This window comes from Tyto alba, unplaced genomic scaffold (assembly GCF_018691265.1).
Source record: "Tyto alba isolate M040663 unplaced genomic scaffold, T.alba_DEE_v4.0 Super-Scaffold_41, whole genome shotgun sequence".
In the NCBI taxonomy this organism is placed as follows: Eukaryota; Metazoa; Chordata; class Aves; order Strigiformes; family Tytonidae; genus Tyto; species Tyto alba.
Genome location: NW_024881317.1, coordinates 113650 through 129361, shown reverse-complemented (window position 1 = coordinate 129361; position 15712 = coordinate 113650). Strand labels below are relative to the sequence as shown.

General features: G+C 42.5%; 1 protein-coding gene across 5 annotated transcripts in view; it reads left to right on the top strand.

Moving 5' to 3' along the window:
- TP53BP1 (tumor protein p53 binding protein 1) overlaps positions 1 to 14343 on the top strand; it is a 35123-nt gene extending 20780 nt beyond the window's left edge. For 4 of the 5 annotated variants that reach the window (XM_042803884.1, XM_042803883.1, XM_042803881.1 and 1 more), the window contains 16 exons: positions 1228 to 1347; positions 1616 to 1852; positions 2421 to 2478; positions 3660 to 3752; positions 4201 to 4702; positions 5721 to 5873; positions 7155 to 7447; positions 7780 to 7956; positions 8229 to 8650; positions 8779 to 8970; positions 9472 to 9675; positions 10239 to 10451; positions 11064 to 11158; positions 12158 to 12357; positions 13219 to 13364; positions 14003 to 14343. In XM_042803884.1, coding sequence (XP_042659818.1) covers positions 1228 to 1347; positions 1616 to 1852; positions 2421 to 2478; positions 3660 to 3752; positions 4201 to 4702; positions 5721 to 5873; positions 7155 to 7447; positions 7780 to 7956; positions 8229 to 8650; positions 8779 to 8970; positions 9472 to 9675; positions 10239 to 10451; positions 11064 to 11158; positions 12158 to 12357; positions 13219 to 13364; positions 14003 to 14190 — 3293 coding nt within the window. In that variant the 3' untranslated portion in view covers positions 14191 to 14343. Of the gene's footprint in view, positions 1 to 1227; positions 1348 to 1615; positions 1853 to 2420; positions 2479 to 3659; positions 3753 to 4200; positions 4703 to 5720; positions 5874 to 7154; positions 7448 to 7779; positions 7957 to 8228; positions 8651 to 8778; positions 8971 to 9471; positions 9676 to 10238; positions 10452 to 11063; positions 11159 to 12157; positions 12358 to 12534; positions 12729 to 13218; positions 13365 to 14002 lie in introns of those variants that run through there. The other variant, XR_006166590.1, reaches the window with a different exon arrangement.
- Positions 14344 to 15712: the final 1369 nt, after the last annotated feature.

Genomic DNA, 15712 nt, shown 5'->3' with positions numbered 1-15712 from the left:
AAAGTTGTATCTGAATATCTAGTGCTAGCTCTTGGATTTAAGTAATTTGAATTTGTGGTCTCATGATCTTAACTAACGATTTCCCAATACTGTTTAGTTTTGGTGTTTTAGTTTGTTTTTTTTTTTTAAATTGTTTTTTCAGGAGTTATGTGAATTGTGACTTGCATTATTCAAGTAATATCTTGAATGAAATCCAAATAACAAATCTAGTTTTAGGAAAAGGGACAAGGAAGAATAGTGACAAAGGTGATGAAAACCTATCTTGACTTCAGTGTGGGGAGGAAAGGGTTATTATATTTTGCTAAATACTGCAGGCTGTATTCTTTCCAAATTTCACAGAAAATTACTGATATATGGTGTTGAAGGTTTGAAAATACATGGCATGAGGTGAGGCAAAAGGAGAGAGCATTTTACTAGGCTTTTGGTGTATTTTATGTGTTAAATCCTGCAAGATCCACATATGGTAAATCCACCAAGGCATGGTTTCCCTGATGGGATAGGCTGTCTCAGCCAATAGACCCTTCGGACCCTTTGTGCTGGAGACTGTACAAGAAGGGGTAGAAGAACTGGAGAGGACAGGAGGACGGGGCCAGCCCTTCTGGTGGCAGCCTGCAGCTGGTTATGAAACTGCGCTGTTACTTTTCTTAAAGCTTACTTCTCATGCAAGTTTCTGCTGTCCTCATTCAACCCTTAACTGACTGCTAGTAATTGTTCAGGCTCATAGGTGGCTATCTATCTAAAATGTATGTGCTGACCTTTGTTCTGGGCTGTTTGATGATAGAGCATCATTCTGTATAAGTTTCAGGTTATTAATCCAGGCAACATATAGCTCTGCCAATTCCCTTCTGTCCTAACCTTAATTTCTGTTTCTAGCCTCATCTCCCTTTTCTGTGGAAAATCCTGAGTATTTCTGAAGCAAAGCTGCATTCTATAAAAGTCCTATTTGTGTCAGGATATTTAGTCCCACTTTTATCTAGCACCTAGGGACACCTGCATCAAGTCGACCACAGTCCAGATTTTCACCAAGAGATATTTTCCACGCAAAATGTGAGGTGGATCAGTTAAAGTAGCTGTACTGAAACTAGTAACTGTTCAGGGAGGTTTTTTACAGGACAGCACCAGGGTTATGCTTTTTCCCATTTACACTTCATAGTGAACCTGTGGTTTTGGTATTTGAACCAAAGCAGTCCCCTGAAATTACTAGTCCTGGCACACTCTGTCTTTTAGGAACCCTGTTTCATTTTACTTTGCCGAAGGAGGGAGATGCCATTCAGCCCTTGACCAGCATAACGCCACCTCTTACTGGCCAGCTTAAAATGGGACCCAGAAGACACAGCACACCAATTGGTGAGTTTGACCCGAACGGCTCTGTTCTGCAAACCCGGCACAGGTGTGTATTTCTGCCTGGGTAATTTCTGTTGCAAGCTAAGGATGATACCTGTGCTACAGAATTTTCATGCTTCAGAACTCTAGATAGGAATTGCCACTACTACGCTATTGCTAATAATGCATACAGTGAAGCATCTTCAAAACAGAACTGGGACCTGAACCCCAGCAGTGTGAATAACAGTGGCTACTTTTTTGTTTTACTTTTTTTTTGTTTTCCTATTTTCAGTGGATGATAGTTGTCCAGACAGCACTATAGCAACTAGTGATGTTACAGCAGAGGGCACAATGGGAACCAACAACGTCACTGTGGAAAGTGCAATGGTATCAGCAGATGTGTCAGAAGTGTGTGAGAAGGCAGATTCTCGTGTGATTCCTGAGGCTGATGCAAAACTCTCTCTGCGAATGAACCTTGTTACTCCTGTGAATGATGGGAGTGAGGAGTCCCTGTCATTCAGCTTGGAAAGTAAGAGGATGAAACCTCAAAACATACAGGTCCTACTAGATCTCAGCCCTAACACAGAACCTTTTCATGGCATTCCCCGAGACAGTATCTGTAATTTTTCTCTTTCTCTTTTTTTTTTCTTTTTTTTATTTTTTTTTTTTTTCCTTTTTGGGCAGTGTCACTTAAATTTGTTTCTCTGTTTCTGCAATGCTCTAAGCAAGGATGGAGTGAGAGGAGAGGCCTCTGTTGTGAGGACAGGTATTTCCAGCAGACTAAAAATTGTGATACATAGTGGCAACGTCACAGGATAGGAACTAGAGTTTGATTATAGTGGGAGGGAAAAGATTTTAAAAGTATAATCTGCACAAAAACGTTTGACAGCATTTTAATCAGAACAGTGACATTCAGTCTAATAGTCTAAAACTTGTAGAAACTCAGGTTTCTGATGAGAAGTTGCGTGGGGAGGCCTGGGTACCCTTTGTCCAGCATTACTCAACCTCTCTCTTCAATGAGTGTCAAGAGCTGGAAAGAGGCAGGGCTGTCTGTTCAGGTGACACTGAAATCATGGTTCCCTTCCTTCTTGTTTCAGAGCCTCCAGCCAGTGACAGGAAAGATGGATCCTCTGCTGCTGATGGCGCTGCTGCCAGGTAACTGGATTTGTTGCTGCGTGGAATTAATATAAAGGTCTGGGTAGATCCTTTTTCTACTTGTTACCAGCAGCAGGGGAAAAAAAAAAAAAAGAGACACAGAAGCAGGGAATGCTTTTAGCAGTAAACATTACCTCTTTAGCTCTCACAGCAGGTTTTAAGTACATAGGCAAGGTGGGTGTGCCACCTGCTCTTTCCCTGTAGGCTTTGTGCTTCCTATTAATGTCAGCATTTTGCTCCCTTCTGATTGTAGTCAAAGCAGAAATTCGTGTCCTGTGCAGTCTGGAATGCAAGTTCGTCCTATCCACCTCTTAAATTTTAAACTTGTTTTCTGCTTTCTTTCCTTAACGTGCAATTTTCTGCAAAGAATCTCTGAGGAATTCTGAAGCTGACAGAAACATAACCAGGTCACCAGTATACTGAAATCAGTTTAACATGTTGATCAAAACATGTTACTCCTTTGGTCTTTTGATCTGTATGTATCTGTCTTATCTCACCTCACATCTAATGCCTAGCATTGCTTGATTTTAGCTTATGGGGAGTATGGTTTGTACGTACTAATAAGAATGTGAGTGAGAAGACAGTGACTTGTAGTCATCCGAGTGCAGTATAATGGTTTGAAGCAGTGAGAAAACTTTGAAATGAACTCAGTATCCTGTCACAGGATTGCATGCTGGGTGGTAATCATGCTTCAGTGCTGAAGATGAGTGGCAGCCATTCCTCACTGGTTGAGAATGGGTTGCCTTTGTAGGTATAGGTTGAACTTGATCTCCCGGGATCTTCTTTCGGACTATCATTCCCCATATTTTTGTGGTGTCATGAAAATCCTGAGAATTAAGCCATAGTCTAATTGTGTCCCGTGGTAGGTAGCAGAGGTAGTAGATGGTGAAACTCCTGATGGAGCTGCAGTTTTCCACACTACGTTTTCTGGAATAAGTACATTGCTCTTGGCTGATAGGGTGCAAAAATGACAGAAAAGCTTATGCAATTGCAGCTTGTTTCTTGACCTTTGAGACGGACCATCTCACTCATTCTGTGACTGTATAGATCAACAAGCTTAATACCAGTTGTTGCTTTCCCAAGGGGCTAGAGAACTCTTGTTTTTGCTGTATAGGGGATTTTCTCACTCCCTGATGCTTTTTTTGTTTGTTTGTTTGTTTGTTTTAAATCTGCACTGCTAGCTCCCAGAAAGCATCATCTGTGTTTAGTCGTGTCTGTGAAGTTCGTCGAGAGGATGAGGCCAGAGGTCATGGTCTTTCCACTTCTCCGTTTAGGTAACTCCTCACAGTCTTTGCCTGCCAGTCCTGGTTGGATTTATATGCACTTGTGCATTTTCTACATCAAAGAAATTGCACTAAGTCATTGTCTTTGGGTGACTTAGAAGGTTGGGGACAACAAGGTAAGTATAATAAATACTGTACGTTTGTATCTCACGTTGCATAGTTGGTGCTTGACGTGTGGAGTATAGATTGCTTTATTAGTGTTTGGAAAAGCACTTACTTCTTTACACTTGTCAGCTATTCTTCTTGTTATCGTGTGAATCTATTGAGACATGTTGAAAGGTTATTTTATAATTTGAGACTCACTGAGTTCTGTGCAATCTTAAGAAGCAAGTGAATGGCTGCTGGGGCTTTGTTTATAGTGCTTTCACTTGAATGGCAGCATATCGGTTGTCTTGCTTTTTCGAAAAATAATTTTGATTTCTACGTAACTGGTTTGCAGGGGCAATCTGTTCAGTTTTCCTGGCATGCAAGAAGATGCTGAATTATATAAAAATCCCGGTGATTGGCAGTACCAGCAACAGAAGACAGATGACAGCGGTGGACATGTCCTAATTCCTCAGAGGATGCAGAACAACTGCCATCAGCAGCCTTCTGGAGCAGAGGATGGGGAGTCTGTGGAGACGGGTATTGTAAGCACCCAGACAGGAGAAGGGAGGAGAATGCAGGAGAAACCAAGTAAGGCTGTTAAAATTGATGAAAGCCAAGAGAGATGGGCAAACACCAAGAATAAAGGGATTCAAACTACAGCAGACTGTCTTTTTACCCCAACAACTGTTACAAGAGCAACACAAACGTCAGAAGAAATCTGTAGTCAGGTGGAAGTGGGAACCAGTATGTCTGGGCAGAGACCTGGGCGACAAGATGCAGATGTCCAAACTGAGGAGAGTGGGGAAAAGCTTGTGAACGCCTCTGGAGAGGACATGGATTCTCTGCACAGTCAGGTGGGATGAAGTCTGCCTGTATTAAATTTTACTGCTTTAGAACAATAAAGTATCCCTTCAGCTAGTAAATTCACTATAGTAGGTTCTCTGTCAAAAAAAGCCAAAAGACCACCTTAAAATGTGAATGTTGTAAACTTTCCTCTATTGACTATACACAACTGCTAAGGTAGCAATACTCAATAGGCAGCGTAAGTTTGGGAATTAAATGTCTCCATATTTATTTTCTGTAAAAATATTACAAGGTTGGTTTGTTGATTGTTGTTGTTTTGTTTGTTTGTATGTGTGTGTATGTGTTTTGGAGTGGTTTTTTTTGTGTCCAGATGTAGTTAACACTGTAAAAAAAAAAAAAAAATCACTTCTTGTTGGATGGAGATGGGAGTTTCATGGAATATTGAAGGAAGGGTTTGATGTCTTCTCTTTTGCACCAACCAGCTTCTGACAGTTGTTCTGATACTCCATCCAATGTCAGTGGATAAACACACAAGGGGGGGAGCTCCTCCAGAGAAATGTTCTAACAAGATGAATAATGTCAAATTAGTATTTCAGAAAGTATTGCAGACTCAAGAAAAATCACCACTTTGCAGTTACAGCTCGTATATTTTCTTGTGAACACAGACTAGAAAAGTTACTTTTTCTAAAATCGAGTTGAGAATAGCATGTCCTCTGGGAAAGAGGAGATTAACAGAGTCATAAATATGCAGTGTGACATTGATGTGATATGTCTGAGAGTCCGCTGAATGAAAGAGTATCAGAAGCCACACCAAGCAAATTTGCCATTTCCTTCTTGGACAGCTACGATTTCCCTTCTACCCATCAGCAAGTCAACAAAACGTGTTCGGTTCTTCCCTGTTCAGTGTCTCTTGTGTTGCATCTGATTTGTAACAAGATGCTGAAAGGTTTCCTACCTCAGTACTTGAACATGGTACGAGAAAACTGTATTGCAGAGATAGCTCTACCCTGCAATTACTTGCTTTTCACTGTGGTCTGTTTTATTTTTAATTTGTCCTGTTTATTACAGGGAGAGGAGGAGTTTAACCTTCCTCACCCACCCAAAGGCCGAGTTCAGCATCGCCACATGAGAACGATTCGAGAAGTGCGCACTGTTGTTACGCGTGTTATAACAGATGTTTACTATCTAAATGGTGCAGAGGTGGAACGAAAGGTAGTTGAGGTAAGCTCCTGTTTTCAAGGCCAAATGTAATGATATGTTGGCTGAAAAATAAAATTAATTAAAATGAGAACGTGTTGTGACTGCAGAAAACGAGTTGAGTGAACAAGTCAGCGTGCTGTGATGACAAACTTTCCTTCACGAGCAAACATGTAGACCGTTTAGTGCATGGCAAAAGCTGTGTATTTGTTGCTGGTGTATTTCATGCCCATTGCTGTATTCTGAAGACACACTGACTTTTGTTCAGTTCTTTGGGAAGAAAAAAAAGACTTTACTACGTACATCTAACCGTTTTAAAATTCTTGGGTATTTGTCAGAATAGAGAGAGATTTCAGAATGGGCAGAAATTGTATTAGAAAGAAATCACTTCTGTCTGTAAAAGTGAATGATGGAAAGTAGTTCAGCCTGTTTTGCAGCTCAGTGTCATTTTTAACCGCACTCTTCTGAGCCCTGTGGACCAGGTTCTATAAGAGGTCTACAAAAAGCAACTTAAAACCAAACATGCCTATTGTTAGTACACTTGTGTTGGTGTATGTCCATTCATTAATCAGAAGATCTTTAGGGAATCTCAAAAGATAGCTGACAAATGCTGATTTGATGCGCACAGTAATCGTATCAGCCTGCTAGCAATAAAATGTTACTGCTGTTCTGCTATAAAGGTAAACAACATAATAGTCTTGTGCTGTGATGTTACAATGGGTAATGACACAAAATGATAAAGTAGTTCAGTGCAAAGCTTATACTTTCACACCTGATGCTATACATTAAATTGCTTACAGTAACATTAAAATAGAGAATCGAGTTTCCTGAAATGTGCTTACGTAGGTTGTGTAATTGTGATCTTGTAACCATTTCCAGTTTATCTACCAACATTTGATAACACTATTTTGTAGATACATATTTCTATATCCATAAAACTTTAATGGCTCCAAATGACCAGCTGTCTGAAACTGATCTTGGCTTATTAGTAACCAAAGGCTACTAGTATTTCATATATTTGTTGCACTCTTGAAAGGTGGCAATTATTCAAAGTCAGACTAACTTGATACCAACCAAGTTCCGTCCTGTTAACTGACTTCTTAATACGGCTTCTTAGTGTAGAGCAGCTGCAGGCCTATAGTGAGAGACACTCTGTCTACTGATGACCAGTCCAGACTCAAATCTTCATGACTATCTTCAGTTTCATGAATGTGGTCTCAAATTGTCTGTGCTTTTGACTGGTGATTGTAGAGAGCAAGTGTGTCACCTTTGATGAACCTCTTTTTTTTTTTCTTTTCTCTTAAGGAAACTGAGGAGCCTGTAGTGGAGTGCCAGGAGTGTGAGACTGACACATCCTCCTCTAGAACTGCAGTGGGCTCATCACTGACCTCAGGGGACCTTGGTGATGTCAGCTCCTTCTCATCTAAGGCCTCAAGCCTCCACCGTACATCCAGTGGAGCAAGCAGTGGTCACTTTGCCACACACAGCAGCAGCAGCAGCTCAGGGCGAGGAACTGGAGCTGTCAAAGGGAAAGTGTGTGGGACAGAAACTGGAGAGTTTGCTTTACCCATTGGCAGAGGCATCTTAGGAAAATTAAGGTATGTGCAGAACCTTGGGAAGGGAAGAACAGATATTTTGCAGAAGTGAACAGCTGACTTGGGTGGAGTATGAAGCAGGGTAGACCCCAAACCGAGGATTTTCTGGGAAGGGTCTGACTTAATGAACAGAAATAAGGAGATAGTCTTTGCTTCCACATCTGTTCTTCCTAAAGGAGTAATTTGTTTTCTTGTGAGGCATTGCTTTGCCTAAGATCTTGTCTGTTTAGCAGTGATGAGGCAAACTTCTTGACTGGTTGTGAGATCACGGAGAGAATAGGGGGGTCCTAATGAGCTGGCTTCTCTTTTCAGAACAGTTAACTCAAATTCTTTAGCCCTAGGAAAGGAGCTGGTCAGCCAGCATCTCCGCTCAAAGTGAGCCAGACAGGAGCACTACCTTGTGAGGAAGAGGAGGACTCTATGCCTGGCACTCGTCTGGGTGGCAGAGCACCTGTGACACCTCGTGGGCGAGGAAGAAGAGGCCGCCCACCGTCTCGAACAACAGGAACAAGGTACCGTGCAAAAAGGAGACTGTAATTTATTGCCACGGAAGAGAATGGAGAGCTGCTGTCTTAATGTGATGGAGGAAAAGGAGTACTGAACATTTCAGGAGCTAGATTTTGGTGATAGCATGTAGCAGGTGCAAGCATCTCCATCTTGCCCAAGTATTCTTTGTTTAGTAACTGTTTTTCCTGATCCTTCTGGGAGTGCTTTTCTCTTTTTTTTTTTTTCTTTTTTTTTTTTTTTTTCTTCCCTTCTGGGACTCTTTTTCTCTTTTATACAGAGATTTAGCTGGACTGCCAGGTGTGGAGGATATCTCAGCTACAGCACTGCCTGAGGAGAAATCATTCACTCGTTCAGTTTGCCTGCCAGATGGAGGGGAGAAATCTGACACTTCCGGCTTCTGTGCCTTACGTCGAAGTGACTCTCCAGAAATCCCATTACAAGTGGTGACTTGTCCTTCAGACTGTGCAGACTCATCCTCAGGGAGCAGCTTTGTGGGACTCAGAGTTGTAGCAAAGTGGTCCTCAAACGGATACTTCTATTCCGGGATGATTACCCAAGATGTTGGGGCAGGGAAATACAAGCTGCTCTTTGATGATGGATATGAATGTGATGTGCTAGGAAAAGATATTTTACTCTGTGATCCTATCCCACTGGAGACCGAGGTGACTGCACTCTCAGAGGATGAGTACTTTAGTGCTGGTAAGAGCAGTGATTGAGCTCCATCCTTGGGTTTTCTGAGTTGCTGAATGCAATGGGAAATGGGTGATTGTTGAGGAGGAGAAGCCTGGGTGTAGTTGGTTAATGAGTGTTACTTGCTGTCTTGTCAGGTGTGGTGAAGGGACACCGGAAGGAGTCTGGAGAGCTATACTATTGCATTGAAAAGGAAGGCCAGAGGAAGTGGTACAAACGAATGGCAGTTATCCTGTCTCTGGAACAAGGAAATAAGCTCCGGGAGCAGTTCGGGCTAGGTCCTTATGAACCTGTCACCCCTCTGACCAAAGCAGCTGACATCAGTCTCGGTAAGGGGAGGTGGGGTTGAGCTGCTGGCTATGATGGTCTGCGTCTTGTGCCTTTGAGATGCTTCTAGTTCCTGATCTGAGTTACCACTGCTTTAACTCTTTCTGGGTATTCGGCAATGCTTTTGGTACTTTAAAAGGATCTCAAAGATCCCATTATATTGTTTTGTGTCTTGCTCAGAGACTTAGTGGTATTGACTGGCTTGTGGAGAGTGGCCTGCTTCTAGGACATCGATGCTTGCTGTACTCATTTATACTTGGAGGATGACTGCTATGATACAAACTCTTCAGCAGTACTGGGAGGAAAAGAGACAGGCAGGGTACAGGGCTGGAGAAGAAAGATAGACAAGCGAGGTATCTTTTTCTTGCTCTTCTCTGTCAGAGGGTGGTAGTGTGTACCTTCTAGGTACTAGTAAGTTTAGCCACCTGTGTACAGATAGGTAGGGTGAAAGCTTGTGGAGTGAGGTGACAGTCAGTGATTAATCTCTGCATACTATATTACAGATAATCTTGTGGAGGGGAAGCGGAAACGACGTAGTAACCTTGGTTCTCCCAGCACTTCCAGTAGCAGCACAACTCCCACTCGTAAAGGGCAGGAGAGTCCACGTATCCCACCAGGCACACTATCTGGGAAAAGGAAACTCGTTGCTTCTGAAGATGAAAGATCCCCAGCAAAACGTGGCCGCAAGTCAGCAATAATAAAGCCTGGTGAGAACCTTATTTTCTGCTCTTAAATTTACATTCAGCTATTTTTTTCCCTTCCTGGTATTTCTGTAATTGATCTTTCCCATAAACAAAAAGCAGATCAGATTGCTTGTTTGCCCTGCAGAATTTGAGACTGATTCTCCCTGGATGCATTCATCAGCCAGAGATATTTTTAGCATAGTCTGAGCACTTACCTGCCATCTTTTCAGTTCTGCCTTTTAGAAATGTTCTGACCTTAATGTTGTGATTTGCCTCTCTCCTTTCCTATCTATTTTCTTACCTGTTTACTCAGTCCTGAAATACCTAGCTGTTAAAGAGACCCTTGTTTCAGGATGTTGATAGACTGGTGAGCATTGTGCCATTAGTCATTCAGGTTTTGGTTTGAAGATACTTTGCAACCAGAAGAGTAGAAGATCCCTACCTATCCTAGTGTAATCCTAACCCAATCCTGCCTCCCTCTGTCTCTTCCAGTAAAATAACTGAAGTTGAACGTATCCCAAATCTTACACAGGGTCTTTGTGATGAACCTGACTTTTGAGATTCACGGTGCTTCTGTCTCTCTGCAGGGGCTGTGAGAGCTGGAGAGTTTGTAAGCACCTGTGAAGGTGTAGATGCTGTAGATCCCCCAGTACTGGAGGACCATCATGGACCCTTGCCCAACAATAAAACCCTCTTTTTGGGCTATGCCTTTCTCCTCACCATGGCAACACCCAGTGACAAATTGGTCAATCACCAGAAGCCATCGGATGGTCCCACAGGGAGTAGTGAGGAGGAAGAAGGTGAGGCAAATCTTGCCCACTGCATTTCCAAGTGGAATGCTATGGCTTTAGGGAAAACACTGGATGCTGTCTGATCAGGCATTTGTGTGAGTGCTTGTTGTACTCATTTGCTCTTTAATCCTTTGCAGAAGGGATGTAAAACTCAGTCTTTGTTTTAGAGAATCTACAGCCTGAAATGTGGTAAACCTCAATGATGATCGTAGGGCTGTTCAGCAAGTTATGAAAGGTGTGAAAATTAGCGAGATCAGCAGTGTCAGAATAGTATAATAGGAGAAGGAAGGTTCTGAGAGCTAAGGCATAGCACTTTGAAACACAGAACCTGAAGGCATGAATGAGTTGCTTCGGTTTGCCTTTGCTAGGGTCACATTTCGTGCAGTGAACTGCAGCATTAAAAAAGGGGCAAGGTGTTCACTGCGCTAGTTTGGCCAGTGCTTTGCTTCCCTTTCTGCTGCCTTTATTTTTTGTGACTCTTCCAAATGTTTTCTCTATATATTCTTGAGAGAATGTGTAGGGTCCCTTACTGGAGTGGATGAGGGCTCTGTAGGTTGAGGAGTGTATGGATATAAGCAGATAGATTATAGCCAAAAAGTGAACTTTCTGTTTCTGCTGTAGAATTTTTAGAGATGACTCCATATGACAAACATTACATAGCACAGCAGCTGAGAGCGGGAGCTGGCTATATCCTGGAAGACTTCAATGAAACCCAGGTAAGAGCTCACTTACTAATCTAGAATGATAGTCACGGAATAGTTGAGATTGGAAGGAATTTCTGTAGCTCATCTGGTCCAAAACCCTGCTGAAAACAGGATCAAATAAAGGCAATTGCTTAGGTCCTTGTCGAGTTTTGAGTACCCTCAAGGATGGAAAATCCACAACCTCTCTGGGCAGCTTGATCCTGTGTTTGACCACCCCCAAATTTAAAAAAAAAAAAAAAAAAAAAAAAAAAAAAAAAGGAATTTCCTGTATTTCAATTTGTACCTGTTGATTTTTGTCCTTTTAGTAGATAACATCAAGAAGAGTCTGGCTTCATCTTTGTACACCCTCGTATCAGTCACGAATATTCATTGCTAAGACCACCCAAGCTGTTCCTTCTTGAGCTTAAACAAGCTCAGTTCTCTCAGCCTCTTCTCGTATGTCACATCCTCCAATACCTAGGTATCTTAGTGGCCCTTGTCTGGACTTGCTCCAGTATGTCTTGTGTTTTGTTGTACTGTGGAACTTAGGAGTCGATGCAGTACTCCAGATGTGGTCTCATCACGGGTCTGTGCCTCAGAACACTCAGAGGTAGAGCTCTTCGCGTACCAGACCTACTTGGACAAGCAGTTTTGTTTAGTGTCACTTTTATTTCAGTTTAGATTTTTAATAGGGTAAATTGTTCTTGGAATATCTTGCCTGAGGAAGCAGAGTCTTCTCTAGTGACAGTCTCAAACTAAAAGATCAATCTTATCCTTTGACCTGGAAGAGATAGTTATGATACAAAAACCGCTAGGCAGAGTTTTTGCTTGTGAACTGCATAACTTGGAATAAGTGATTATTCTAGGTAGCCCTGATTTCAGATTCTGTTTATCTAATTTACCTTTCACATAATATGGCTGTGAAAATCAGGATTTCAGTTGTTTTCTTTAAAGTGTTCAGCAGCAGGATAACTTCTGGGGTTTTTTGCAAGCGCTGTCCCCTATTTACATGTCTTTTTATCTCCCCTGAAGTGTAATGCAGCATATCAGTGTCTTTTAATTGCGGACCAGCATTGTCGAACTCGGAAATACTTGCTGTGCCTTGCCGGAGGAATCCCTTGTGTGTCTCATATCTGGGTCCATGATAGCTGTCATGCTAACCAGCTTCAAAATTATCGGAATTACCTTTTGCCAGCTGGTTATAGCCTCCAGGAGCAAAAGTTGCTAGAATGGTAAGTGCCAAATAACCATGATCTGAGTCCACAGACAGAGGATTTAATCAGAGAGAATTGTTATGCTTTGGACGCTGTTGAATATTACCAAGTACTGAAGGTGTCCGAAGTACTGCTTCTCATGCTTTACCTTCCATATAGGAACAGCAGTTCCATCTCTTTTCTTGGGATTTACAGTGACCTCTAATGCCAAGGTACGTTTGGGTGCCACATACACAAAAAAGACAGCCTCCTGGGAAGCGAGAAGGGTGTCAGTCTCCTCATGAGGAAGACAGAATTCAGGAAAGGCTTCCCACAAACTTGGCTGACTTCTCTAATTGCTCAGAAATGGATAAAGAAGAATAATACTACTGCAGTTTCCTTTTCCTTTGGTATGTTTTGAAGCCAGCTTCTGCATTTTCTACGGAGTGTAATCCAGTAGGTCTGTTCTGAGAGAACAATTGTCAGTTCAGACTCCTCAGGCAAGGTGAGGGGCAGACAAAAGCTGCTTGTAAATCTCTGTGGTCTTTTGGGCAGGGGACTGATGCCTGCCCGCTCAGCCCTGTCAAAGCAAAGGCATTTTGGATATGCACAGAAAAGGTGGTTCAGGATTAATGAGGAGCTTAGCCTGATTTTGGATTTAGGCTGTTGCACACACACCCCACCAATGTTGTCTAGCTCTGTTTTACTGTCTGTAAACAGAGTGCAGTTGTTCCAAGTATTTCGGGAAGGCTGGTAAGAGAGCAGGTCGTTGTATGCAAGATAGTCAAAGAACCAATATGGGAGCTGATCAGGTGACTAGAAGTAGGTAATGGTCCTGAAATCAAGTCTCAGACTACTTGATAATTCTTAGCAGTCTGTATTTCTTTTCTTTATTCTTAGGCACCCGCGAGAAAACCCATTCCATAACCTGAAGATTCTCCTGGTGTCAGACCAGCAGCAGAACTTCCTGCATCTGTGGTCTGAAATCCTCATGACAGGGGGAGCAGCATCTGTTAAACAGCATTGCTCAAATGCTCACAGCAAAGGTATTCATTGGCCAGTTTCTCAGGCCTAGTAGTTGGGAATCCCATGCCACTGTGATCTCTAGTATGGTTTAAAACCATCTAAGATGGCTTACAAGTTTATCTGTAAGCATAAAGGAAGGCAAAGTGCAGACACTAGCTCTCTGCTTGAATGTAATCTAGAAGATTACATCTGAAAGACCTACCTTCCAGAGAAGGAGGTGCTGCAGCAATTGAGGACACAAGCCGTCACCTTCCAGCCTGTGTTGAAAGGGAGAAAAAGGCAAGAGTTGCTTCTGGGCCTTCTGTAGGCCACTGAAATTGTGCTTCCTTGTCCTTCTGAACTCAACTGTCTCTCCCTCTGGGATGTAGACCCTATTACTCCCAGCCTGAGGTCAGGACTTGTTTATCTAGTCTTGCCTGTCATGTTGGCTACTGGTTTTCTGTTAATTTTGATCTGGACTAGGGGGAATCTTTTACTTGCAAAGTGCTGTGTTGGTGTAGAGCATGTCTTAACTTTTACAAAGAGAATTCATGAGCTAGGAATGAGAGGACGTGGAAGAGGGATTCATAGTAGTGAAACACATTGATCTTCAGCTGTGGAGAAGATCCTCTTTCTTTTTTTTTTTGCCTGACAGCTGCCTGTCTTTCCTTCTGTGCAGATATTGCTTTGGGTGTTTATGATGTGGTGGTGACTGATTTTTCCTGCCCAGCTGGTGTCTTGAAGTGTGCGGAAGCTTTACGGCTGCCTGTTGTCTCGCAGGAGTGGGTGATCCAGAGCCTTATTGCTGGGGAGAGAGTAGGCTACAACAAGCATCCAAAATATAAACATGACTATGTCCCCCACTAAACTAAAACTTTGCCCTGCTGTCCCACTGTTGTGCAGACTGTGTTTTAATCAGGTTTTAAATGTTTGTGTAATTGGACAGTGTGCATGAATTGCTGTATATAGTTTTATCTGCTGGACTTTTATGATGAAATAAATGTTCAATCTCTTGTGGTAGCTGCTGGGACTCCTCATTTATCTCAACTTAGTTGAGGGCTATGCTTGCAGAAGAGTGCAGAGAGAAAAGAAATGCTTACGCATCTCTGAGCTGAATAGCACTAATACTCTACTTTCTGACCTCAACATGAAGTCAGTTGTAAAGGATAGGGGAAAGGGGTATTCTCAACTGGCAGCCTGTATTTACAGAAGTGAGTACCATATGACAAAGTTCAGGGCGGCAGCAGCACTTCTGTTTGTTTGGCAGAATATCACATTGAGTACTCCTCCAGCTTGCTGTTGTTATTCTTCCATTATTTTCATTAAGATGTTACTAAAGTGACTGGGAAGAATTTCTTGGACAAAGTGCCATTTTGTTTTGGCTACCTCTCTTTTCCCTGTTGTGACTACATAGGTATTAAACTGCCTTAGTGCAGACTGGCACTACCTAAGTAGAGATACAGACATGGGGACCTAGGTCAACGAAACTGCTGGGAGGCTGAGGTGAAAAGAGTGTCCGTGCTGTGTACCCTTTTTTAAATGGCAGTGGGGTAAATTATCTGCTGAGCTGTTGCATTCACAGCCAGGGACTTTTTTCATAGTGGTCAGCTGGCATAAGGGCAAAAACTGAGTTCAACAGCTCTTCAGTCTAACAGTGCTATACACTATAGGTATATGCAGGCCTCCATCCAGCCTCGCACACAGTCTTTAGTCCCCTGCTTCAACAGTCTAAGTTTTTCTCAATGTGTATTTTTTCCCCTCTAGTTTCCTAGCTCAGTCACTTTCTGACCGTGTTGGTCTGTAAATCTCACATCCAAACTTCAACACGCTTCTTCCAGTTTTCTAGCTTTTTGCATGGTGACAGAATTTTGAAACTCTGCATCAGGCACAGTCCTACCATAAACAGCTGTAGTGCACTGAAGATGCCAGGCCTTTGTACTTGCTGTCAGTTTTGTTACTGCATCTCAGTGAGTAGAGAGGATTTTTTCCCCTGAGGACAGACACTTCAACCTTTTTGAAAGCTGCAGCTTTGGATACTGTAAAAATACCAACCCTTTGAGGGGAAGGCCAATTTCCTCATAGCCTTTGTGTTCAAATTGGGAAACCTGATACTACACCCCAGCAACCCTTTGAGGGGAAGGCCAATTTCCTCATAGCCTTTGTGTTCAAACTGGGAAACCTGATACTACAGCCCAGTGACAGACTGGAGGGCTTTCTTCTGCCACTCATCCAAATGGACCTACGGCAAGACAGTCTGTTACAGCAAGACTAGGAAACCTTGGTAACATGCAAGAAGTTCTTGCCAGATAGTGCTTTTCATTGCAAGAGGTTGCTGTGCCACTCTAGTCCCTTTGCACTTGGGTGCAGACATTGACAATATTCCACATAA